Consider the following 24,980-nt stretch of genomic DNA (forward strand, 5'->3'; position numbering starts at 1 on the left):
TTAACAGTTTGATCAAAAATATAGTTTCCAAAATTAAATTTGGACTTGGTTCCAACAGCATACAGAAATTTACCCAAACCTGTGGCAACAGTGGAAGTATGATTGGTGGGTACCCAGTTTGCAGCGCCAATCCTATGCAGGATTGCATACTTCACACTTAGCTTCCCTGCAGAAAGCTTCCCTTTCTTTGGCCAATGCTGGACTTGTTTGGCAGTGATTTCCTTGGCAATTTGATGCTCAGAAACAGCAATATCCACCACTCCTTCAGTTGGTCTGCCCAGGTATTTGTTGATTACAGCAGGGGAGAATCTAACACATTTTCCTCTGACAAACACTTTCTGATATTCATCACTCTTTCTGGTTGTTATGTCAGAGGGAATGTTGACAATGAATTCCCTGACTAGGCTTTCATAACAGTCTCCCAACTTGGTGACTGTTTTCAGCAGTCCAGCAGCCTTGATGAGGTCCATGATCTCCTTGCAATCCAAGGCATCTCTTCCCAGTTCTCTTTCTAAGGCAAGTCTGCGTTGATATACAAATTTCCACCTTTCAACATTGCCAATGGAGTGGAATGAAATGTTGTCCAATGGTGCATCAGGGACATTGCCAGGCACCTTTTTCCCTGATTTCTTGGCCCTCTTGATGTCGGGAACATCTAGTTCGACATCATCATCAGAATCAGATGAGGAAATTTCTTTCCTCTTCTTGGAAGGGATTGCAACTTTGCTCCATCTGGATGTGGTAGGAGTGATTGGTGTGCTCTTCTTCTGTGCCATAGTTTTGATTCGTCCAGACCTAGTAATGGGGGTTCTTCCCTTTCTGCTTTGTAATCTTTCTGCAATGCCGGGTGCCAACTTGTTGGCAATGGGTTCCTCATCAGATTCTACTTCTTCTAGGTCAATGAGGTCACCTGGAGCAGGTTCTGGTGCCCTTGGTGCAGGGGTCTCCTCTGTGGCTTGATCCTCTTCCTCTGTTGATTCCTCTTTGCTGGATGAAGAGAGGACTTCAGCATTTGGGGTGGAAGATGTTGGAACATCTTTATCAGCATCAGGGACAGAAGCATTTTTCAGAATGCTACTCACAATACGACCAGGAATCATTTGTATGGGTTGGATATTGAATTCAGGTTGTTCCTGGTTTGATGGTGCTTTGGTGGATGATGGAGATGATGGTACAGAGGGTGAACCAGGAGCTGAAGTTTCTTTTGGTGAGGTAGCCATGGAGAAGCAGAGCCTTTGGAGTGATTTCGTAAATCTCTGAGAGCTGTTGGGGAAAGCTGAAAACGAGATTATCACTAAAATATGAGTTTGAATGAGGAATGTAGAGGGACGTGTGAAGCAACGGTCGAATTTGTTTTGGCCTAGTAGAGAACGCGCTATTAACGTTTGAGCACGTTCAGATAAAAGTAATTGCTATAAATCTTCTAGCAGACAAATGCCCAGCTTGCCCCTCAGTTTTTCAAACTGATTTGCATCCAATGCCTTTGTGAAAATATCTGCTATTTGTTCCTCAGTGTCAACATGCTCCAGTGTGATAACTTTATCATCAACAAGATCTCTAATATAGTGATGTCTAATGTCAATGTGCTTGGTTCTGCTGTGTTGAACAGGATTTTTAGAAATATTAATAGCACTCAAGTTGTCACAGTACAATGTCATGACATCTTGTTCGACATTGTACTCCTTGAGCATTTGCTTCATCCAAACTAGTTGTGAACAGCTGCTTCCTGCTGCAATATACTCTGCTTCTGCAGTAGATAGGGACACACAGTTCTGCTTCTTGCTGAACCATGAAATAAGATTGGTTCCCAAATAGAAGCATCCACCAGAAGTGCTTTTTCTGTCATCTGCACTTCCAGCCCAATCAGCATCACAATACCCAACCAGCATTGAATCTGAACAATGACAGTACATAATCCCATAGTCACTGGTGCCATTTACATATTTCAAAATTCTCTTTACTTGATTCAAGTGACTTATCTTGGGATTGGCTTGATATCTTGCACACACACCTACTGCAAAGGTGATGTCAGGTCTGCTTGCTGTTAAATATAGTAAGCTCCCAATCATGCTTCTGTACAGACTTTGATCAACACTGGTGCCAGCTTCATCTTTTGACAGCTTCAAGTGGGTAGGTGCAGGTGTTCTTTTATGGCTGGCATTTCCCATCCCAAACTTCTTGACAATGTTCTTTGCATACTTGCTTTGTGAGAGGAATATGGAGTCTTCCATCTGTTTCACTTGGAGTCCCAGAAAATAAGTCAGCTCTCCAACAAGACTCATCTCAAATTCAGATTGCATCTGTTGGACAAAATGTCGAAGCATCTCATTAGACATCCCTCCAAACACAATGTCATCAACATATATCTGTGCTATCATCAAGTTTTCAGCATCTTGTTTGACAAAGAGAGTCTTGTCAATTCCTCCCTTCCTATACCCTTGCTGAGTCAGGAACTCTGTTAGCCTTTCATACCAAGCTCTTGGAGCTTGCTTCAATCCATAGAGAGCCTTCTTGAGCCTGTATACATGATCTGGATGAGTTGGATCTACAAATCCCTTTGGTTGCTCCACATAGACTTCTTCATTCAAGTATCCATTCAGAAACGCGCTCTTCACATCCATCTGGTACAGCTTGAATTTGAGGATGCAAGCTACACCAAGTAACAATCTGATGGACTCAAGTCTAGCAACAGGAGCGAAAGTTTCATCAAAGTCTACACCTTCAATCTGAGTGTAGCCTTGAGCAACAAGTCTGGCCTTGTTTCTGGTTATAACACCTTCTTCATTGGTTTTGTTCTTGAAGATCCACTTGGTGCCAATCACATTAGTTCCCTCGGGTCTAGGAACTAGCTCCCAAACTTCATTCCTTTTGAATTGCCCCAATTCTTCTTGCATAGCATTGATCCAGAACTCATCAGTCAGTGCCTCTTTCACATTCTTTGGCTCAGTTTTGGAGACAAAGCATGAATTGGAGACAATCTCAATCTCCCTTGATCTTGTAGTGACTCCTCTGTTTGGATCTCCTATAATCAGCTCCTTGGGGTGCATCTTCTGGATTCTAATGGAGGGTCTCTTGTCAGGTTGATTGATGTTTGGTTCATCTGTAGCAGAATCAGAATTTTCTGCATTTTCTGCACTTTTAGCTGTATCTGCTACATTGTCTCCCGATGTTCTGACATCTTCTTCGACATCCTTCTTTCTTGCTGGAGTTAGATCATCAACAACCACATTGATGGATTCCATCACAGTTCTGGTTCTGGAATTGAATACTCTATATGCTCTGCTGTTTGTAGAGTATCCCAAGAATATCCCTGCATCACTCTTGGGATCCATCTTTCTCCTTTGCTCTCTATCTGCCAAAATGTAACATGGACTTCCAAAGATGTGGAAGTGCTTGACAGTTGGCTTCCTCCCTTTCCAGATTTCATACAGTGTGGTTGGAGTCCCTCTTCTAAGTGTGACTCTGTTGTGGATGTAGCATGCTGTGTTCATGGCTTCAGCCCAGAGATTATAGGGAAGTTCTTTGGCATGAAGCATAGCCCTAGCAGCTTCTTGCAAAGTCCTGTTTTTCCTTTCAACTATGCCATTTTGCTGTGGTGTAATGGCTGCAGAGAACTCATGAGTGATGCCTTCAGATGTGCAGAATTCAGTAAACTTGCTGTTTTCAAACTCTCTGCCATGGTCACTCCTGATTCTCTTGATGACACAGTCTTTTTCTCTTTGAAGTCTTAGACTCAACTCCTTGAATACTTCAAAGGTGTCTGATTTCTCTCTGATAAAGTTGACCCAGGTAAATCTGGAGAAATCATCCACAACAACATAGGCATACCTTTTTCCTCCAAGGCTTTCAACTTGCATAGGCCCCATCAAGTCCATGTGAAGTAGTTCCAGCACCCTGGAAGTGGTCTGATGTTGAAGCTTCTGGTGGGACATCTTGACTTGCTTTCCAATCTGACATTCACCACAGATTTTGCCTTCTTCTATTTTCAGATTGGGAATGCCTCTAACACCACCTTTGTCAATGATTTTCTTCATGCCTCTTAAGTGCAGATGTCCAAATCTTTGATGCCATATTTTGACTTCATCTTCTTTGGAGAATAGACATGTGGAGGAGTAACTGGTTTCTTGAGGTGTCCATAGGTAACAGTTGTCCTTTGATCTGCTGCCCTTCATTAGGACTTCACTCTTCTCATTTGTTACCAAGCATTCTGACTTTGTGAAGTTTACATTGAATCCTTCATCACACAAACGACTGATGCTGATCAAGTTCGCAGTCAGTCCCTTCACCAGCAGTACTTTGTTCAGACTAGGAAGTCCATCATGGACTAGCTTTCCCAGTCCAGTGATCTTTCCTTTAGAGCCATCTCCAAATGTCACATAGCTAGTGGAGCAAGGTTCAATGTTCACCAGGAATTCTTTAACTCCTGTCATGTGTCTGGAACAGCCGCTATCTAGGTACCAATCTTCCTTAGCTGATGCTCTAAGTGAAGTATGAACAACAAGACTAACAGTCTTGTGTTTTGGAACCCACATCATCTTCCTTCCGCTGCTGCTACCTTGAGTTCCATGATGTGGATGGCCATGTAAATGATAGCAAAAGGGCTTTATGTGACCATACTTGCCACAGTAGTGACACCTCCACTTCTTTCTTTTGCTCTTTTTCTGCTGCGTTCCATGATGTCGAGACCGATGTTGTGACATCGTGGCTCCAGTGCTGTTTTTGGCAGGAACAAATTCTGTCATGGTCGGTCTGCCAGCAGATTTATGATTAAATCCAAGTCCTCTCTGGTTTCCAACATTCTTCCCAAGCTGTAGCACCTCATCAAGCAAATTTGAGCCTTTATTCAGCATCTTTATTGATTTTGTCATGTTTTCCAGTTTAGAGTTCAGAAAACCAATTTCTCCTTTAAGTTTAGAGATTTCCTCTTCATGTGCCTCCTTCCCAGCCTCCAGATCTGCAATGACCTTCTTTAGTTGTGCTTCTTGCTGAAGAATCTTCTCACTTTTGATGCATAGTTCTCTATAGGATATAGCAAGCTCATCAAAAGTGATTTCACTATCTGTATCACTTGAATCTTCAGCAGATTCAAATCTCCCAGTGAGTGCATTCACATCTCTGTCAGAATCACTTTCTTGTTCACTCTTTGTATCATCAGACCGACATACAGAAAGTCCTTTCCTCTGCTTCTTGAGATGAGTGGGACATTCAGCTTTGATGTGTCCATAGCCTTCACACCCATGGCATTGAATTCCTTTGCTGTGACTGGGCTTTTCATCTGACCTTTTCTGGTATTCACTACCTTTCCTGATGTCGAAAGGGATGTTCCGGACATGTGGTTTCTGCCTCCTGTCCATTCTGTTCAGCACTTTGTTGAACTGTTTTCCAAGGAGCACAACTGCGTTAGTCAGACCTTCATCAGTATCCAGGTCATACTCATCTTCTTCTCCTTCATCATTGGACACGAATGCCAGATTCTTGCTCTTCTTTTCAGTCCTATCCAAGAGTCCTAGCTCAAAGGTTTGAAGGGAACCAATGAGTTCATCTACTCTCATGTTGCAAATGTCTTGGGCCTCCTCTATTGCAGTGACTTTCATGTCAAATCTCTTAGGCAAAGATCTGAGGATCTTTCTCACCAGCTTTTCATCTGTCATCCTTTCTCCCAAGGCAGTGCAAGCATTGGCAATTTCAAGAATGTTCATGTGGAAGTCATGAATACACTCTTCCTCCTTCATCTTCAGATTTTCGAATTTTGTATCCAATAGTTGCAATCTGGACATCTTCACTTTGGAGGTTCCTTCATGAGTGGTTTTCAGGATCTCCCATGCATCCTTGGCCACTGTGCATGTGTTGATCAGTCTGAAGATATTCTTGTCAACTCCATTGAATAAAGCATTCAAGGCTTTGGAGTTTCCAAGTGCCAATTCGTCTTCTTCTTTTGTCCAGTCTTCTTCTGGCTTTAATTCATCAGTGAGCTTTCCTTCTGTGTTCAGCATCTTGGGATGTTCCCAGCCTTTGATGACAGCTTTCCAGGTTCTGCTATCCAGTGATTTGAGGAAGGCCACCATCCTTGCTTTCCAGTATTCATAGTTGGTTCCATCCAGAATTGGTGGTTTGTTCACTGGTCCTCCTTCTTTCTCCATGTTCATCAGAATTTATCTCCCTAGATCTCACTCAGTGATTTAGAGTGCCCGCTCTGATACCAATTGAAATTCTGATACTGGGGACAAATGTCGTACAGGATGTCACGACATCGCGCTTCAGAACATGCAAGTTGTATATGACCGTATGAACAGATTAAACAAGTGAATAATACAAGAGAATTGTTAACCCAGTTCGGTGCAACGTCACCTACATCTGGGGGCTACCAAGCCAGGGAGGAAATCCACTAAAATAGTGTTAGTTCGAAGATCTAACAGCCACTGTTTACAACCTTCTCACCTAACCACTACCCGTGCAACCTGTACCTAAGAGCCACTCTTAGATATGAGAACCCCTCTCACTCCCTCTCAATCACTCTCCCGTGTTTACAATTAAATCAAATACACACCAGAGATTGCTCTCTGAACAATAGAGATCAACTCTACACACTCAGGTCCAACACTTGATGTTAGAGTAACATCAAGGTGGCTCACAAAACACTCAAGTCCCAAAACTCACAAAATAACTCTTCAATCTCGGACTTGGTAGCAAACTCGTGCAGCCTTCATGTTTATATAGCAGTGTGCGTATCTGGGCTGCAACAACTTGCGCTGGATGAGATCTATCATTCTCCTGAAAATCTGCACTTAAAGATCTAAAAGATACAGTTTGATCTTTTAGTTTTTATCTTTAATCTTTAATCCCTGAACGAACTATTCAAGTTTGTAATTCGAACTTTAATTATCTTTTAATTCGTTCCTAAAGATAGATCGCCAAATCTGTTGCTAACTGCACATTAATCTGTTAAAGATATAACAGATTTATGTGTCCAGTATTTTCGGGCAGGATGTCCTGGACATTGTATCCGACATCGTGGATCCTGCAGCTTCAATTCTTCATTTGACATTTTATCTTGCCTTGTGCACTGTGCAGCCCGATCTGATTCCTTGATATAATGTTAGTCATCATGTGCAGCAACTCCAGCTTTCCTTCATTGTCTAAGTGCTTATGTTTTAACAAAATTTTAGCCAATCTTTTAAAACTCAGTAAAGCTAAGCACTAACAAGGCTCATACTTTTGTCCAAGTTCATAATGCAGAACTTGAAAAAAATGCCATGATTTTAACCCATGCTTTTTTCTAAACAAGTTTTCAGACTCAAATGTTTATGTAAATAGTCCCATAGTAGCACTAATCACAGTACACACAAAAATAAAAATAATAAAAAATAGAAAGTTTCATGTAAGTATCCATCGCCTGACAACCTATCATAACCACATTGACATAGACTTCCAGCATAAAAAGCCAATAACTCAAACCAAATCCACACTGACACATTTAATGACATTATTTATGCACACATTAAACTTAAGAAACTTTCATCCTTTGAAAAAGACAATTTCTGGTTAAATTATATTGTTAACCTTGAATAGATTCACAAATATTTTTTGATAGTTTTGCAACACAAGATTTCAGAAAAAGATGGCCTAAACCTTGTTCTACCTAATGGTTGCTCAACTGTAATGCCAGGATTTTAAGTTTGTTTAATTCACAATAAAGAAAAATCGTATGTTTTTCTGTCACCAGTCATGTGAATAGGAAAAACATTACAAAAAAAAAATTGATATCAATGTGATTGAGAAATGAAATAAGAAGTAAATGAAGTCAAATTATATAGCTGAAGTTCAACGATTATTCTATTTGTACTTTCCACGATAATCATGAGTATAATGATATTCAAACATATATCCTTAGGAACAATCAAGAGCCATTACATGATTGGAACAATTAAGAGAAATTAGCAATTGGCCATGTCATGAGTCAGGAAAAGGTAACAACAGCATACTTACCCCTAGTCGGTAAGGGCCAAAAGTAAAAATGACTGTTTGCATTCTCAACCATCTAATCTGTGTAGCCACGTTGGCGCATCAACTGCTTCACCCAATTTTTCTCGATCTACATCGCAAACTAACTTCATCATTACAAAACATAAACCCAAAGGACAATGAAACACAACAATCACAACAGTAAAGGGTGCCATAACGAACCTTGAATAGTATGAAGAAAAGCAAGATCGAAGAAGTAGAAGACCTGATCAAGGCGGTAACCTCTTTCCTCTCCACGGATTCTTCATTGCTCTTGTAGAGCCCTGAATCGATCAACAAATGAAGCAAAACAAAACAAAACAAATTTAGGTTTTTGTCTCACGCGAAGGCACGGGTTAGTTAAACAAATCGTATATGAGATGAGATGAAACGAATCAAAAATAAACAAACCAATAACCTAACCTTGTCCAATTCATTGTTACGTTGGAGATCAGCATCGGTAGGACCCACGAGAGAGACGGGCTTGGTGAAAGAATACTTGTTGGGTTGTTGTTCCTGTTGAGGTGGCATAGAGCCGCCGCTGGGACTGATGGAAATCGCCATTTGGAAGAACGAAACGCAAACACACCACACAACTTCTTCTTCTTCTTCTTCTTCTTCTTCTTCTTCTTCTTCTTCTTCTTCTTCTTCACCAGGAATAAGACGGTTTTTGTCTTTTCAGATTTTGGGGTTTGGGTGGGTTAAGAGACCAGTGAGTGATGGAGATTCATAGTTTAGAGATGTGACACCCTCTACCCTCACAAATATAAATAAATAAATAAAAAGTCATACAAAATTTATTTAAAAGTTTTTAAACACATAGTAATAAAAGCGAAGAAAATCATGGAGATTTTTTTTAAAACACTACATTTACTTTAAATCAATTCAAAAGGACTAAAGGTTCACATCCACTTCACTACTAAAAAAAACACTTTTTACGACGTGTGATCTACGACGGTTATTATAGAACCAATTTAGAAGGTGGTGTGGTGACATTTTTGTAATTATTATAAAAAAAATTGTATTTTACGACGCACATTCTAAGATGGTTATTAAAAACCGCTTTAGAATGTTATATGCAATAAAGTTTGCGACGGGTTTTAGGTAAAGACCATCGTAATTAGGGGAAAAAAACAAGCGCGTGCGAATAGCAAAACCTCAGCTCCCAATTTTATTATTATTATTTCCCAGAAATCACTCTCTTATTCTGCATTCCTCTTCGTTTTCTCTCACTAACCCTAAAAGCCCATCCACCTCTGGTTACTGTTTTCTCTAGAAAGAGAAGTTGTTGTTGCTGCTAGAAATGTACAAGAACCAGCTTCAAGAGCTGGCCCAACGGAGCTGCTTTAATCTGCCTTCCTACATGTCTATTCGGGAAGGTCCCGATCACGCGCCAAGGTTCAAGGCCACCATCAAATTTAACGGCGAGATCTTCGAGACCCCTCACTACTGCTCCACTCTCCGTCAGGCCGAACACTCCGCCGCTGAAGTCCCTCTCAATTCCCTCTCCCACCGTGGCCCCTCCCATTCCCTCGCCACTAAGATCCTCGTGAGTCATTGTCGCTTCTACTTCTAGGGTTTTTTTTTCTTTTGCTTCCCCCTCTCCTTAACCCCCCCAAATTCATGTTTGGCGCACTCTTTTCTAACATGCGCCTTCTCATGAACTCATTAATCTCTTTTACTGCTTGACTGATGCTAATGTTTTACTTTTAGTGCTTTTTTTTAATATCTATTTGTAGATATGAAAGAAAAATGTGTAATGTTTGAACCACACTGCATTGCATGGTATTATGTCTTGATTGTACCTTTAGTAGCTTTTTGTGCACATGCTTATCGTGTTGTCAATTTTTTTAGGATGAGACTGGAGTGTACAAGAACCTTCTACAGGAAATTGCGCAAAGGGTAGGAGCTCCATTGCCTCATTACATAACGTACAGGTCAGGCTTAGGACATTTACCTATTTTTATCAGGATAGTAGAACTGACTGGAATCACGTTTACTGGTGAACCTGCCAAGAATAAGAAACAAGCTGAGAAAAATGCAGCTATGGCAGCTTGGTCCGCTTTAAAACGATGTAAGTGGCTGCCAAAGTTTGGACTGTGATGTTATTGATCTTTTTCTTAGGATGAAGTGTTGTTAAGTATATTTTGGTTAAATGTTTCTCCTGCACTTGAAGTATTAACATTTTTGTTTTGAGTTTGCGCTTATTAAAATTCTTAGTTGTGGCAGTTTAGGTGTAATTGATCAAAGGGGTGAGGAGTGTTGAAAATGAGCATGCAGTGGGAGCAGGAGGGGCGGGGGAGAGGGGGATCTGACAACGGAAATGGGTTTCCTCGGGCAGGTGTTAACCGAAGAGAAGTTTCATTGGCTTCTCTCTAATGAAATGGTTATTTCAATTTTTTGTTGGCCTACTCTTTACGCAACACTAGATTTTGGTATGGTTTCAAGTAGCCAGCAGCTTGTGTCTCTGGTGAAGTGGATAAATGCGGTGCTTCCTAGTTTTAATCTGCCTTTAGATACTTCAGAGAAGGAATTGAGGGCATGGTTGAGGGATGGATTTGTATCTACCTTTAATTTTTTATTATAGTTATTATTTTCTTTATCCAGATCAAATCACTTCTGTAGATCATACTGGAATAAAGTCTAATGAACTGTTCCAGTTGAAGCAAGGATTGCTTGTAGATTTTTCTGATGCTAAACTTAATGAAGTATTGAAATCAAACAATTTGGATGTAAGTGATGAGATAATTTGTTTGTCTCTATCAAAGTTTCCCTTTCTTCTTGTTCATACCAATTCTATATATATTGTTGTCTGAATAATTTCCTCTCTTTCTCCCTGTGTGTATAGTGTGTGTGTATAATTCCCTTGGGTTTTTGCTATTAACTTGTATGTGACCCTAATATATTTGTGAAATCTTTTTCTGTAGAGTGTCTCAACTCAATTGCTTTTTAATATAGGAAATAGGATCCTAAGTGATATCTTTGAAAGGAAAAATGGAGATGTACCTCAGGTAAGTGGACTAAATACTTCTACAAGAAGTAATGCATAATGTTGTTTTATTGTTCTGACAAAATTAGTTTTGATTGTGTCTGTGAAGTAGTTTGATTTCCCATTTTTTTTTATTTCTAGGCTCATCGTGTTGCATGCCTGTTGAGGAAAATTCTCTGCAAGTAATTCAGTTGCGCTTTTCAAATCAAGCAGAAAGCATGAAAAATGTAAAAATATTTTTTTTTCACATTTTCCCCTAAAGATTATTAGTTTTTCAGTTGTTCTTGAACAATGACCATTTAACTATGTCGCATACCTAAAGCAAAACCATATTTTCAAGGCTCGTGAGGGAAAGTATCAAACAAGAATAAATGCACTTGAAACCTTGGCGGTAGGGACAACGACAGAGAATGAGGTATTTCTTTATTTTTATGTGTTGTCGTTGTTGATGGATTTGGGGCAATGCCTTGCCATATTATATTATTATTAATAGATGAATTATTAATTAATAATATATTCTGTTAAAAATATAAGTTATTCTCATTGTCACTGCTTTTCTCTCTCTAAACTTTAGGGTAGTTATATAAAACTTTAAAGTGATGATTACTTTAGAATGAGGAGATTAGAACAAAATAATATTGGCTTATATGGATTTTTCTTAGTAGTCTTTTGTTGATAAATTTCTTTGTAAGCAGTGATCACGTGCCTTAATCTATGAACGAATGCAATTTTTATTCGTCCTAAATTTCTATTTATAAATGTTAACTTACATAATCAGTTAGTGAATTTGAAGAAAAGAAAGATATCTTAAAACATAACTCGTTATGAATAAAAATTGACTAGAAATTTAATTATCAAAATTGAAAGTTACTACTTTTTACTATAATTCAAAATAGAGAAAAATTTAAGAATCAAATGAAAAAAAATGTTGGATATATTTCGTTTAAATCTATGTACGACACTTCAGGCTTATGATGGGCCAGTGAACCGCTTGAAGACTTGTAGCTAGCCTTGGAGGTCCTAGAATTTAATGTTATGAACACAATATATATAACATGTACTCTCTCCGTTTTTATACACTACTAGAATTATGGCATTCTACATCGCGCGATCTACGACGGTTCTGGAGAACCGTTTTAATATAAGGCGCGGTGGAAATTTTGTAATTAGGGGAAAAAAATAATTTTTCACATCGTACATTCTATGTATGGTGGTGGCAAACTTGTAATTACGTACAACAAAGTCAACGATGGGTTTTGACCTAGGACCGTCGTAGTATTACGAATATAAAAACTAACCTAAACCCGCAGCGCCGCTACTCAGCCTTTGCCGTAGACCATTCATGTTTCTTCCTCAGCCATTGTCTCCATCAAACTTTTTGCCTTGCCTCCCTGAAGCTCATCCACATGGTGTCCCTGAACCTCACCCACATGGTGTACCTCAAACCCTGAACCTCACCCATATTGTGTACCTCAAACCCTAGCCTGCTGTCTCAAAATTATTAGGTTATACGCCATCAATAGTGTTTTCACACGCGCATCCATACTCACCTTGTCAAACAGGTAATCGACAATCTAGTGTTTGCCTGAGATTGTTTTTGAATGCATTGTGGATGATTTTATCTTCATGTGTTTTTTTGTCGGCAATGATTTTCTACCACATATGCCTACACTAGAGATTCGTGAGGTCTGGTATTCTAGATCTCTTATTCTCTCACTCCCTTTCTTTTCTATTTTCTATATATTTGGTCTGAATCAAATTTCAAGACTGGTCTTCTATTTTTTAGGCATTAGTTGTGGATTTTGTTCTTGACTTAACCTAACTGGTCTTGGACGTATATTGGAGCTGTTTTCCCCCCTTTTCTCATTGTTTGGATTTTGGTAGCTAATGTAAACAATTTGGGGCAATTCTAAAAATGATGGGTTTGTTCTTTTATCTAAATAATAAGGGAACTAACTATCAAGAAAGCTTAAATTGTTAGATTGACCAAGGCTAAAGTGCTTTGGGTTGATTCGCTGAAGCATGAATAAAGTATCAAACCCACTCTACCTTCTCTAAAATTTAACTTACTTTAAAGCATGTGAGTGGTTATGCAGGATTTTGTAGTCTATGATTAGGAACAACTATCCCAAAAGCTGAAGCTTTTAGATGGAGGCAAAACTCTTGAGGAACTTGAAGCTATACGTAAAGATGTCGTAAGTTAACAAATTGAAGTGTTACTAATTTTGATTCATATGGAGATCTAGGTGTTCTTAATTCAATTTATTGTTTAGGTCTTGAAATACACTAAAGGCCTATGTTGGGTGACGCACTATTATTATGAAGGCGTTTGTTCTTGGAATTGGTGAGTTCCTTTTCTAGCTTTAATTTTCCTGGAGAACTGTATGAGCCTGAAATTTTGTTGGCTTTCATTTACCTTTAATATGGCACTTGTGATATTTTTCTCTTTTCTCACCTTGGATGATTAAATTTGGGATGACGTAATTTAAGGTGTTGAATACTTGGTTTTAAGACTAGTTTGGTTGAAACTGAAATTGTGTGATGCATGCTGGTGACTTTGTTCCTTGCCCGTCTCTCCTTCCCTTTTCTGTCTATTTAATATTCTTTTTACCTTGGTGAGTATAGACACATTTTGTTAATTGGATGTATCTATAAGACTATTGCAAAGGTGTTATCAAGGAAGTTAGAAGGGGTACTCAATACATTGATGAGAGGTAAGGGGCTTTTATTAGGAGGAAGGAGCATGCTTGATGGTGTTGTTGTGGAAAACGAGGGGGTGGAGGAGGCTAAAAGGTGGTGGAGGAGGTGGAAAAATTTTCAGGATCTTACTAGTACGGTTACATTGAACAAGCATCACGATGACTTGTGGAGATGGAAGCTGGATTCTTCGGGCCTATACTCTGTGGCCTCTGCATACTCTATGCTACAACGCACACTCACCAAATCTGACAATTGAAAACTTTTACAAGCATCTTTGGTAGATCAAGACCCCGCCACCGGTGGAGAGCTACACTTAATAGGCTACCAACGAAGCTGAATTTGAAGAAAAGAAGGGTGTTGCTGAAAAATGATCTTGGATTATGCTTGTTTTGTGGCAAAGATGTGGAGTCAGAGGAACATTTATTGCTAACTTGCTGTGTAACAGAGAGGATCTGGAAGCACTGGTGTAGCTGTATTGGTTCTCATGTGGTTATGCCTAATGATCTGAGAACACACTACTGGCAGCACCCCTCGATGGTGAGAGGGAAATTGGGAGGTATGGCTTGGACGATGGTATCGTTTACCATCATCTGGTGTGTGTGGAGATTGCGAAATGATATGATATTTAATCATGTGTTATCTTTCCATGGTATTTAGGATGAAGTCTTGGGTATGGCTGTATCCTAAAGTGGATGGGTTTAATTACTTGTTTGCTGAATGGGTGATCTCACCAGGTGAGTGCATTTTGAATCTTGATAGCTTTAGGCACAATTAGCTGGGTGGTTAGATTTTAGTGTTGGAGGTATATATATTGAATTTCTTTCATATATATATATATATATATATATATGAAAGATTTTTTTTTTCTTTTAACAAAAGAAAATTACATTCCTAGGTGAGTGCAGTTTTAGGTACTGAGGAAAAATAATTGGTTATGTTTTGTTTTTTTATCTCATTTTGTTTAAGAAGCTATGGAGTGGTCTAAATTTGTTCACTAGTTAATTCCTTCCAGGCAAGTGACTTTCTCCAAGAGAAGCAAAGGGTTTTTCAAGAAGGCTCTGGAATTGTCAGCCCTTTGTGATGCACACATAGCTCTCATTGTTTTTTCTACAACTAGCAAGCTCTTTGAGTATGCCAGTTCAAGGTATATATTTTCATATCACTATCTTCCTTTCTTTTCTGTATTTTCTTCTGTGGAAGGAAACTTATAACCTGATGCCCAGGTCTTTTTATTCAAGTGTTAATTATTATGCTTCTTTGTCTTTCCTTGATTCCTTATATTATGGACAAAGAGGGAAAGAGAAAAGATTGATTTAATGTATATGCATGATAATAATGACTGATTGCATGACTCAGGAGTTTAGGAGAAAGTCATGGATTTTTCTGAACTCAATGCCCATGTATATATGCTACTATAGTGGTACCAACAAATTTCCCTTTCTTTACAACAGTGGAGTACTATCTCTTTAAACATTAAAATTTGTCAAAATGGATTCTCTATATACATTGTTGTAAATAGTATTTGTGCAACTTTCTGTTTTCTTAAACTATCTCTCCTGAAATGCTTGACCAAAGAAAGTAATATGAGAAATCCTTCAAGTACTATGTAAGATTGGCTACTTTTACCAATCATGCAACATGCATGATATTTTCCAAATTGTGTCACACACTTGCTTTTTTACGCAGAATACCTGACATTAACACTTAATAATACTTGTATTTTATAGCATTTCACTTCTCAGGCTTTAGTTCGATCTATATCTCCAGGCAACACAATAGCTAGGCTTGATATAAACCGTAAGGACGTGTTTGGTTTGATAGAGTGACCTTTGACAGAATAAAATATTAATTCCCTTTTTATCACATTCACTCCCTTCAACTAATTAGGATTCAAACTTTCATGATTTTATTTATCTTATGAATGAAGTAGACATATAATACGAAATAAAATGAATGCTTATATAATTTATGTAATCTTCAATCAAGAAAAATCAAATTTAATTGACTGGTTTTAATACAAGGGTCAATGGTTTTCTAGGCAATATTATATGAAGTTCTTATTGACATTAATATTGTTGATCACCTAAAAATGAGCTATATAACAGCAATGATAAGAACTTCATTGATTCAAAGGAAAGCAGAAGAAAAATTGAATAATTTAAATCTGAGTACAATGTGTTTTTTGTTTTCAGTATGCATCAAGTAATTGAAAGGCGCGATAACCATTCAACAATGCATAGACTGGATCGCCCCTCTATTGAGCTGCAGGTTAGCGATAATAACTTCAACTTGATGTTGCATATATAAATTGATTGATGTGTCTCTTGAAATTATTGAGTGAAAAGTTTCTATATAGCATTCACTCTTACGTCTCTGTAGACACTAAAAAAAAAGTTAACTACCTCGTGTGGTTGGTTTTAGGCTTTTAGCTGTAAATAAATAACACAAGATGTGCAGGTAGGAAAAAGCTGATATATTTGGAATTTCTTTGAAGCAAATACCCAATTTTATGATAAAGTTAACATAGGGTATATTAATTAATCGAATCCTTGATGATAAAAAAAGTCTACATTGGAAAAATCACTAATATAAGTCTTTTTTTTTTTAAAAAAATGGAACAAATTAGTTACTAAAAGAGACTAATATATATAGCCTGCCTTGGTCTATACAATCCAAAAGACTAATTTCATATTTTGCATAATAATTAAAAAAACACTCCTATATCACTGAGACGTGGTTTTTCCACATTTAAAATCTCATACATTTAAAATCTCATATACTCTATCGTTATTATATTATTATTTTTTAAAAGGCAGTTGTTATTATTATTTTATTTTTTTGAAAGGGTTATTATTATTATTATTATTTATATATTTACGGTTTAATGAAATTCATCCATTGATACCATAGTTTTTTGTTGATTGATATGATTTAATAATGCATTGATTGGATCAGATGAATAAGGCTAGGCTATTAGAATTCTCTGTGTAATTTATGAATAATTAAAATATTACCATTTTACTATAATTTTTAAATTTTTTAATACTACTATATTATAAGTGAAAAATACCTAGTGAGTGACTAATCTTCAAAGAACAAAACTTGACTGAGCATAACTTAAAATTTAGTGTCTAGCATAAAATGTTTGCTCAATATTCAGAGGCTATATATTAGTTGTTTGTAGTTTGGGGGAAGGACGCAATAAATTAAAATGAGTGGAGTGGGGATTGATATTGGAAATGAGAAATTTAATATTCCCTGCAATAAAGCAGGGATACACCTTTGCAATAGTCTTATGGATTAACTTGTTTTAGTAGAAATGAAGAGGCTAAAATTTTATTGCAATGCGTGATCTATGAATAAGGTCAGAATTTTTTAAAGTACTTTGAAGTAAGTGTATGTTTGGTTGGGATTAATATGTGGAAATAAGCACTTTGTTTATTTAATCTCTGTTATCTACCTGGTTCTAAATGTGACTTCTCTTGATTTGTTGGAAGGATCAGGTCCATAAGGTATTGGCTGATTTACAACTTAGCATCTTAGTTTTTTCTAAAATGTGAAGCACACATTAGAGATATTGATGTCTGATTTTAATTGGAAATCTCTAACTCCTACCCTATGATTACGAAGTACTACTTCAATTGGACAATGTCCTTTGTTTGAATATGTTGGAACAAATGCTGTTTTGGACCTTTAATACTTTTGTCTCATCACCATATTAACCACAACACAAACTTATTGGACTAATATTTGTTGTGTGACACTGGTAAGGCTACATATACCTATCCTTCCTAGACCCACTAGGTTTGGGGGTGGGGGGGGACCTTTTGCACTGTGTTGCTTTTTTAGAGTTAAAACTTAGGAAATCACAGCTAGGACAATAATAAGAAAAAATATATATATATATATATATATATATATATATATGTATATATATATATATATATATACACTTCTATTGCCTGTGAATTTCATGTTTTCTTGATCCAGAGTGCATCTACAAGAATTGCATGTCTTATTTTATGAATTTTATTTTGTTATAAAATAGGTTTTATCCTTATCACCATGCCCCCTTTGCATCTGATCTCAAAGGCCTTGGTGAACTTGATATTAGCTTTAGGCTGGGTACCCCATTCAAACCAATTGATAGGGGTCTTTCCTGCTGCAAGGTTTGCTTGCTACACAACTTACTATTTTTGTAAATTGTAGCTTTCTAATCTTCAGTTAGTGTAACATTGGAACTATCATATGTTTGCAGCTCTCATTCACTTCCTGAGCCGTATAGGAGACTTATGACAGATCCAAACTCACCAATCATTGATTTTTATCTAATTGGTATGTATTTATTGAAGTGAGCTATTAATTTGTTTTAGAAGTTCCACTGTATTATGATTTATGAGTATTGCTCCCTATTGTTGTGGCTCAGACTTTGAAGTGGACATGAATAGCAAACGCTTTGCTTGGCAGGTTCAATCTTAATTTACCTTTGCCTTTTCTAGAGATGGTTGCATCATAGCTCAATAGTGAACGGGCTGTGGTCAAGGAAAAAATCAACCCTAAAGAAAGGTCAGTGCATAATGCTTTGCAATTTTCTAAGAAAACATTTTGGATGATGATAAGGTTTAAATCAAATTTCATTCTGATCATAGTATTGGATTTGTTGCATCTGATGGAGCATTATATATGGTCATGAGTAACAATTTATCTCATTATTATGATGTGGCAAGCCATAATATGATCTTTGAACTTGTATGGAGTATACATATTGAATTTAAATTTTTCTTTAAGAAAAAAATTGTGAGGCCTGTGTTTTTCATCTTTTGATTGATATTGAAACAGGTCTGTGGTTTTAGTTAGTGGAGCATTTTATCGCCAATAAGCTAAATGCTGCTGATAATCCAATTTAGTTCGTTCTTAATTTTGAAGTTCATGTATTGGTTTAGTCACTTGGTTGATAATTTTGAAGTAGCCATAAGCCCATAAGCTGATGCTTTAAGTGATACATGTCATTTGTATATTCTAATTGCCACATACAAGAACATATACATATTACTATATTATGATAACATGAGGGGGGCCTTGTAAGTTTTTGGGAAGGATAGTGATTTTAGAGTAGCAAAAAGCAAAAAAATAAAATAAAAATTAATTCTACATCAATTATTCCAAAAATTGATGTAGTATCCTAACAACAACCAATGTAGAATGCTTTACCAAGAGGTAGCCTTCTATGACGTTTTTCACCTAAACCCAATGTAGTATCATGGCCATTCTACATCGGTTATTAGGATAACCAATGTAGAAAACTGACATTCTACATCGGTCGTCCTAATAACCGATGTAGAACGGTCAGGATGCTACATCGGGTTTGGGCTGAAACCTGTCTTCGAACCCAATTCTTTCTAGGACGGTCCTTCAACCGTCGTAGTAGGACGACGAACTTTCTACATCGCTGGCTACGATGATGCGTCAAAACCGAATTAGAAAGGCTTCTATAATTGATGTAGAAAGTCTACTTTGTAGTAGTGATATATAAAATTTAATTATTTTATTTATTAAGATTAGAAAAAGAATTAATTTAATTAATAATAATAAGTTTATCTTAAATTTAATTTATTTTTAAATTATTATTGTTATTAATATTTATTTTTTTTAATTATATGTTAATATATTTTTTTCTTTTTTAACGAGAAATATTTTTAGTCTAAAATAATTAATGTAAAAAATATTATAAATTAAATTTTATAAAAAGAAACAATAATTATTTTAAACTTGAATTTTATAAATAAGAATAAATTAAGTATTTTCTTTCCTTTTTATGGCAAACATGCATGTGTGTGTGTGTGTATATATATATATATATATATATATATATATATATATATACATATATATATATATATATATATATGTGTGTGTGTGTGTGTGTGTGTGTGTGTGTGTGTGTGTGTGTGTGTGTATGTATGTATATATATAAAAGGAGGGATTGAGTTACTCCTTGCTAAAATTATTCCCTTCAATAATTTTGAATTGAAGCAAGACTTGGAAATAGCCAAAAGAACACATGAAGAACATGTTTCAGAGTTAGAATTGCAAGCTACTGAATCTGAAGCTGAATATGAAAAAAGAATAGAGGGACTTAAGCTTCATCTTGTAGATGCAAGAATGCAAGTGAAGGAACTAGAGGCATTTTCCGAATCCAGATTTTTGAAATGGAAGAATAAAGAGGATACCTATCAAACTATTGTAAATTTCCAAGTTGGAGCTTTCTAGGTTTGCTTTTTTGTATTGCCGTTTCATTTATGGTCGCCAATTTTTTCTTGTGCTATCCCATATAATTTGATGCTTTTTAGGAACTGAGAGCTGCCATGAAGTCTGTCAAAGATGATGTGATAAAAACAAAAAGAAACTACTTAGAGGAATTCAAGTACTTTGGTAGGATACAATGTTTAAAAATTTTCGTCATTTATCATTGGTATTTATTTTATGATGGATTAGATGTATTTACAACTAACAAGATGTGTATATGTAGGAATCAAGTTGAAAGGTCTAGCTAAGGCTGTTGAAAATTATCATGTAGTTATAGCTGAAAATAGGAAATTGTATAATGAAGTTCAAGATTTGAAAGGTATGTATTATATGGTGCTTATATGAAGATTGCGAACTGGTGTTTGCTTGATTGATGACCTGATTTTTTTTCTTCTTTTTATTCTAAACAAGTTCGTGATTTACTACCAAACAATGGTCCTCAAAAGAGATATCCTTTTCTTTAGTATATATTCCCATATCCACAATAGTGGGAGCCTTGTATACCAGGCTTCCCTTTTATTATAAGTTATGTGACTCTCTATATTCATAACTAGCATTTTTATTCATTTATGTATTGACATACTACTATATGCACATGTATAGAGAAAGTGTAATGATATTGTGATGACATACAGTAAAGAGAAAATATATAAACAGCTTAGTGAGGCCAGGTTTAGTGGCAATATATGCGGTGGGTTTTAAATATTTTAAAGTGCTTCAGCACTAAAAATTGGTTATCTTATGCATTGCTTAAACTTAGGATTCTTTTACCATGATAATCTTTGATATCCTTGGTATATTATTTGGTGGTATCCCTGGTATATTATTTGGTGAAGTGTGAAAGAGTAGAGTAATGTCTCTGGTCTCTCTTTCAAGTGGATGGCACCGAATCAATAACATCACAATACAAAGAGTAGAGTAATGTCTCTGGTCTCTCTTTCAAGTGAATTACAGTCCCATATTGATGTAGATGCAAGTGGTTTGAACCCATCTCCTTATATCATTTTGAATCTTTTGGTAGTGGGTTATTTATGACTTTATTTTCTAAGGTGCATTTACATAAAATAATTCTCATAATATTTTCTAAATTTAAATTTAAAATTAAAATTATATTAAATTTGAATCAAGTTTATATATATATATATATATATATATTATTGTCATTAATGAATTTCAAGAAAAATGTAATAAAAACTTAATTTGTTTTATGAGTTTATTTCTCTTATATGGACCTCGTTGTGTGTTCACTTCATTTCTTTTGTTAAATTAATTTGTTTCATCTTTGGGGTAACAAATAAACACCTGCAATGGCTTCTATTGTGATAAATTTACTCCAAATAGTCCCTATAAGGCTATGATTTGGAAAGAGGCTTGGAGCGACTAGTAAACTTTCGAAGGCTGAAAAGAGTCTTGATCATGCAATTCCTGGTGTGAGTAACTCCTCTTTCTAACATATCCTTTTGTATATGCCATTAAATTGTCAAGAATCCTTAACATGGTGTATCTGAATTGTAAAATATATCTTGCTCAAAAATACTCACACGGTTTGAATAAATAGATGATAAAAACAACAACTTGTGAGTCATGGGTCAACCCAGTCAATCCCTAGTCACAGATTGTTGTTTGCCTATCACCATGTTTGACATTATGATGTTCAAGATGTGAGAAAAGGGTTGAATTTAGTTACAAAGATCTGCAAGGAGTATAACATTTTTGGAGTTCACGGTCCAATTATTGAGTTGTTGAATTGTGATGAAAAGTTTTTCACTGTTGTTGAAGTTAATGCAGGAAACAAGTCATTTCTCACTGATATATGTATTTGATTCATCATATGTTGCATTGAGCATGAGATATATAACCTAGATATCTAATGAGATATAGTTGGTTTGCAGGTAGTAAGTGATATATGCACACACACACACACACACACACACACACATATATGAATACAATATATGTTGTATACACTATAAAGTTAGAATAGGAACCTTCGTGGTTCGTTACAATTTGCTAGTTAATGATTATAAACTGTCGATAATACCGAGGTTCATGTAAACATTTGTAATTGCCATTCATGAAGAAAAAGGAAAAAAAAATAATTCAACATCGGTTATTAGGATAACTGATGTTGAATTCTCGAATATACTACATTGGTTAGCTGGAAAACTGATGTAGAATGTTTAACCTCGGTTGCCTATTCAACAACGTTGAACGGCCAAAACCGATGTAGAATGGCGGACATTCTACATCGGTCAATTAGACAACCGATGTTAAATTATTGCTTTCTACATCGGTCCATGCCAAGAGACCGTAGTAGAATTAATGTCATTCTACAATGGTTATGGCCAAGAGACCGTAGTAGAATTAACACCAATCTACATCGGTCGCGGAGACCGATGTAGAACACCTACCCCCCTTTTACGACATCTTCTACAACATCGGTCCATAACCGATGTAGAATGACCAATATAATCGATGTAGAATGACCATTTTGTAGTAGTGCTTAGTGAAAACATAGTAGAAATTGTTCAAATAAAAGATAAAGTTATCTCGGCTCAACACAAGGTCGTCTATTCTGAGTAAATAAAAAAAACTAAAATAGAAACCATAACACAATTATATCATTCATGGAAATTATAACATGCGAAGTAAAATCCTATGCCCCCTATGTCACACTTATCAGAGCATATCCCTATCACAGACTAAGTTTCTCCATCTCCAACATGTAACTCATCATATGCTGGCTCGCCTAAAACAAAATGGCAATAAGCCCAAATACAAACACACACTGGGAGTGAGTTATCACATTTCTAAATAAATTACACATAAATAAATTACACATAAATAAAAACATAATAAAAATACATTATACAACCATTTATAATATAACTCAACTTAATTCAATTCACATTATTTCAACACTTTATCATTTAAATTTCATATTTCAGTCACCCATCACATTATTTATGAATCACCCACTCAATCAAGGCATAACAACATTCACTGATTTCATAATAAACAATTCACATGCGTTATGCAATAATTATACTAAGACTCAAATCTATATGTAATGTGATACCATGTCAGTGAAAAGTCACACTGGGGCGCTTAGGAGTACATAACAAGACACACCACACAATGAGTATGTCAAGTCACTCTCACTAAGTAAAATCATAAGGTGACCAGTCATGGTTACTCTGTTTTGCAAGAATGCTCCAACCACATGTGATCAACATAGGCTTAAAGGAGCATTCAAACTGAGTATCTTTACCCCTAAGGCCTAGACTCCGAAGAATCCATTTGGGCCTCACCTTCCTGATTCAGGTCCAACCCCTAAAAAAATATTTTTTTTTGTACTCAGACTCTGTTCATGAATTATACAATACCCACGACCTCACACTAATATTTCAAACATATTTAACAAGTTGTGCTACATTTTAACCCTTCAGGATCCTAACTAGGAATCCCCACACTTTTCCTTTAACTCTGCGCATAAAAATTTTCTCTAGATAAACATTGATCGGGTTACTGTATAACTCATAACTCACAAGACAAGTAATATCACTACAAATATTAATCACTCACTCATTCACAATCATATCTCATGTCTACAATTTAACATTTCACAATTTAACTAATTACAAAATATATTTAACAGTTAGATAAAAATGTATTATAATAATAACATAACACCTCTAACTTCAAGATTTATAAACAAATATATATAACATATTACTGTACAATTATATGTAATACCAAATATATACATATACATACATATATATATATATATATATATATATATAATTAATAAGAACAATAATCATAAACATATCATTAAATAAATATTATATTATATATAAAAAACATTAATATATATATATATATATATATATATATATATTTGTATATATTAATTTGAACGTATATTATATATATATATATATATATATAAATATAAAATAGTAAACATGCGCATATATATATATATATATATATATATATATATTATAAATATGAAATGTATTATATATATATAACAAATAAAAAAATATATACTTATATTGATTTATATGAAAAACATGTATACCTATATTCTAAACATATTTCAACTAAGTCACCAACATCAAGAAAATGCCTAATTACAATGTGAGTACAACTTTAGTTAATTTCTTCAAATGATTTTAGTCAATTCAATGATCTAATAATCCTTGCACATATGAATTTCATGATGAGAAATCACCTACGCGAATTAAAATATAAAGTTTGTGAAATAAGAGTGTCAATACATGTACGTGTATACACTGTGGTGCAATTTTTTTTTTTTAAAATCAACAAGATTGAAAGGCCAACATATTTGATATAAACAAAATGACTATCACACAATTTTTATGCTAATTATAAAGAATCCTAATCCCTAAGGTACACACCCAACACAGGAACATCAACTTTACAACAAATTCGCATCAGAACACCAATTGATTCATCAAACACACTCAATCTGCGATTAAAACATGAAAACATAATTGAACTTCATAAAACACCCCAAAATAACCAAGAAATTGATCATCTAGGAATCCCTACACATGTTCATTCTAATACCCAAGCGTGAGTAACTCATCTCTTACCTCGATGTAGTCACTCAAGCGTTCTTCATTAGCAATTGTGGTGTTTCTGGTGCTCTCTAGAGCTCCTCCTCTGGTTGTTCTGTTAGGATTTTTGGACGTCAGAAGAAGAAAAAGGAACAGAAGGTGTTTAGTAAGAGCTGCTCTGGGTTAAAAGTTGGTTTATATGGTGGGGAAATTATGACCTAACTGATTTTATTTATTTATTATTTATTTGTAGGAAAGCTTAAAAGACACGGCTGTTACAAGAGATACTCAGTGAGGTCACAACCACAACGCAAAAAAACAGGTGAGTGACTAAGGGCACAAGTGACTCAGTCAAAGAAAGGGTTCACGAGACCTTAAAAGACTCACAAACC

At 35.7% G+C, this 24,980-nt stretch overlaps 1 protein-coding gene and 2 long non-coding RNA genes across 4 annotated transcripts; all 3 read left to right on the forward strand.

Moving 5' to 3' along the window:
• Positions 1-9,304: 9,304 nt before the first annotated feature.
• On the forward strand, positions 9,305-10,104 carry LOC114416120 (double-stranded RNA-binding protein 2-like). The gene is made up of 2 exons (XM_028380995.1): positions 9,305-9,550; positions 9,856-10,104. The coding sequence occupies exons 1-2, from the start codon at positions 9,305-9,307 to the stop codon at positions 10,102-10,104; spliced, it is 495 nt and encodes a 164-aa protein (XP_028236796.1).
• Positions 10,105-10,620: 516 nt separating this feature from the next.
• LOC114414372 lies at positions 10,621-11,143 on the forward strand. Its single transcript, XR_003667201.1, has 3 exons — positions 10,621-10,733; positions 10,929-11,012; positions 11,132-11,143. It is a non-coding gene; the product is annotated as an uncharacterized LOC114414372 (long non-coding RNA).
• A 1,186-nt stretch (positions 11,144-12,329) lies between these two features.
• On the forward strand, positions 12,330-20,346 carry LOC114416803. 2 transcript variants are annotated; one of them, XR_003667586.1, is made up of 10 exons: positions 12,330-12,552; positions 13,087-13,185; positions 13,264-14,834; positions 15,883-15,958; positions 17,739-17,859; positions 17,949-18,025; positions 18,117-18,256; positions 19,724-19,960; positions 20,041-20,122; positions 20,220-20,346. It is a non-coding gene; the product is annotated as an uncharacterized LOC114416803 (long non-coding RNA). The 2 variants fall into 2 exon arrangements; XR_003667587.1 differs by having other exon boundaries at positions 18,158-18,256.
• Positions 20,347-24,980: the final 4,634 nt, after the last annotated feature.

This window comes from Glycine soja, chromosome 6 (genome assembly GCF_004193775.1).
Source record: "Glycine soja cultivar W05 chromosome 6, ASM419377v2, whole genome shotgun sequence".
In the NCBI taxonomy this organism is placed as follows: domain Eukaryota; kingdom Viridiplantae; phylum Streptophyta; class Magnoliopsida; order Fabales; family Fabaceae; genus Glycine; species Glycine soja.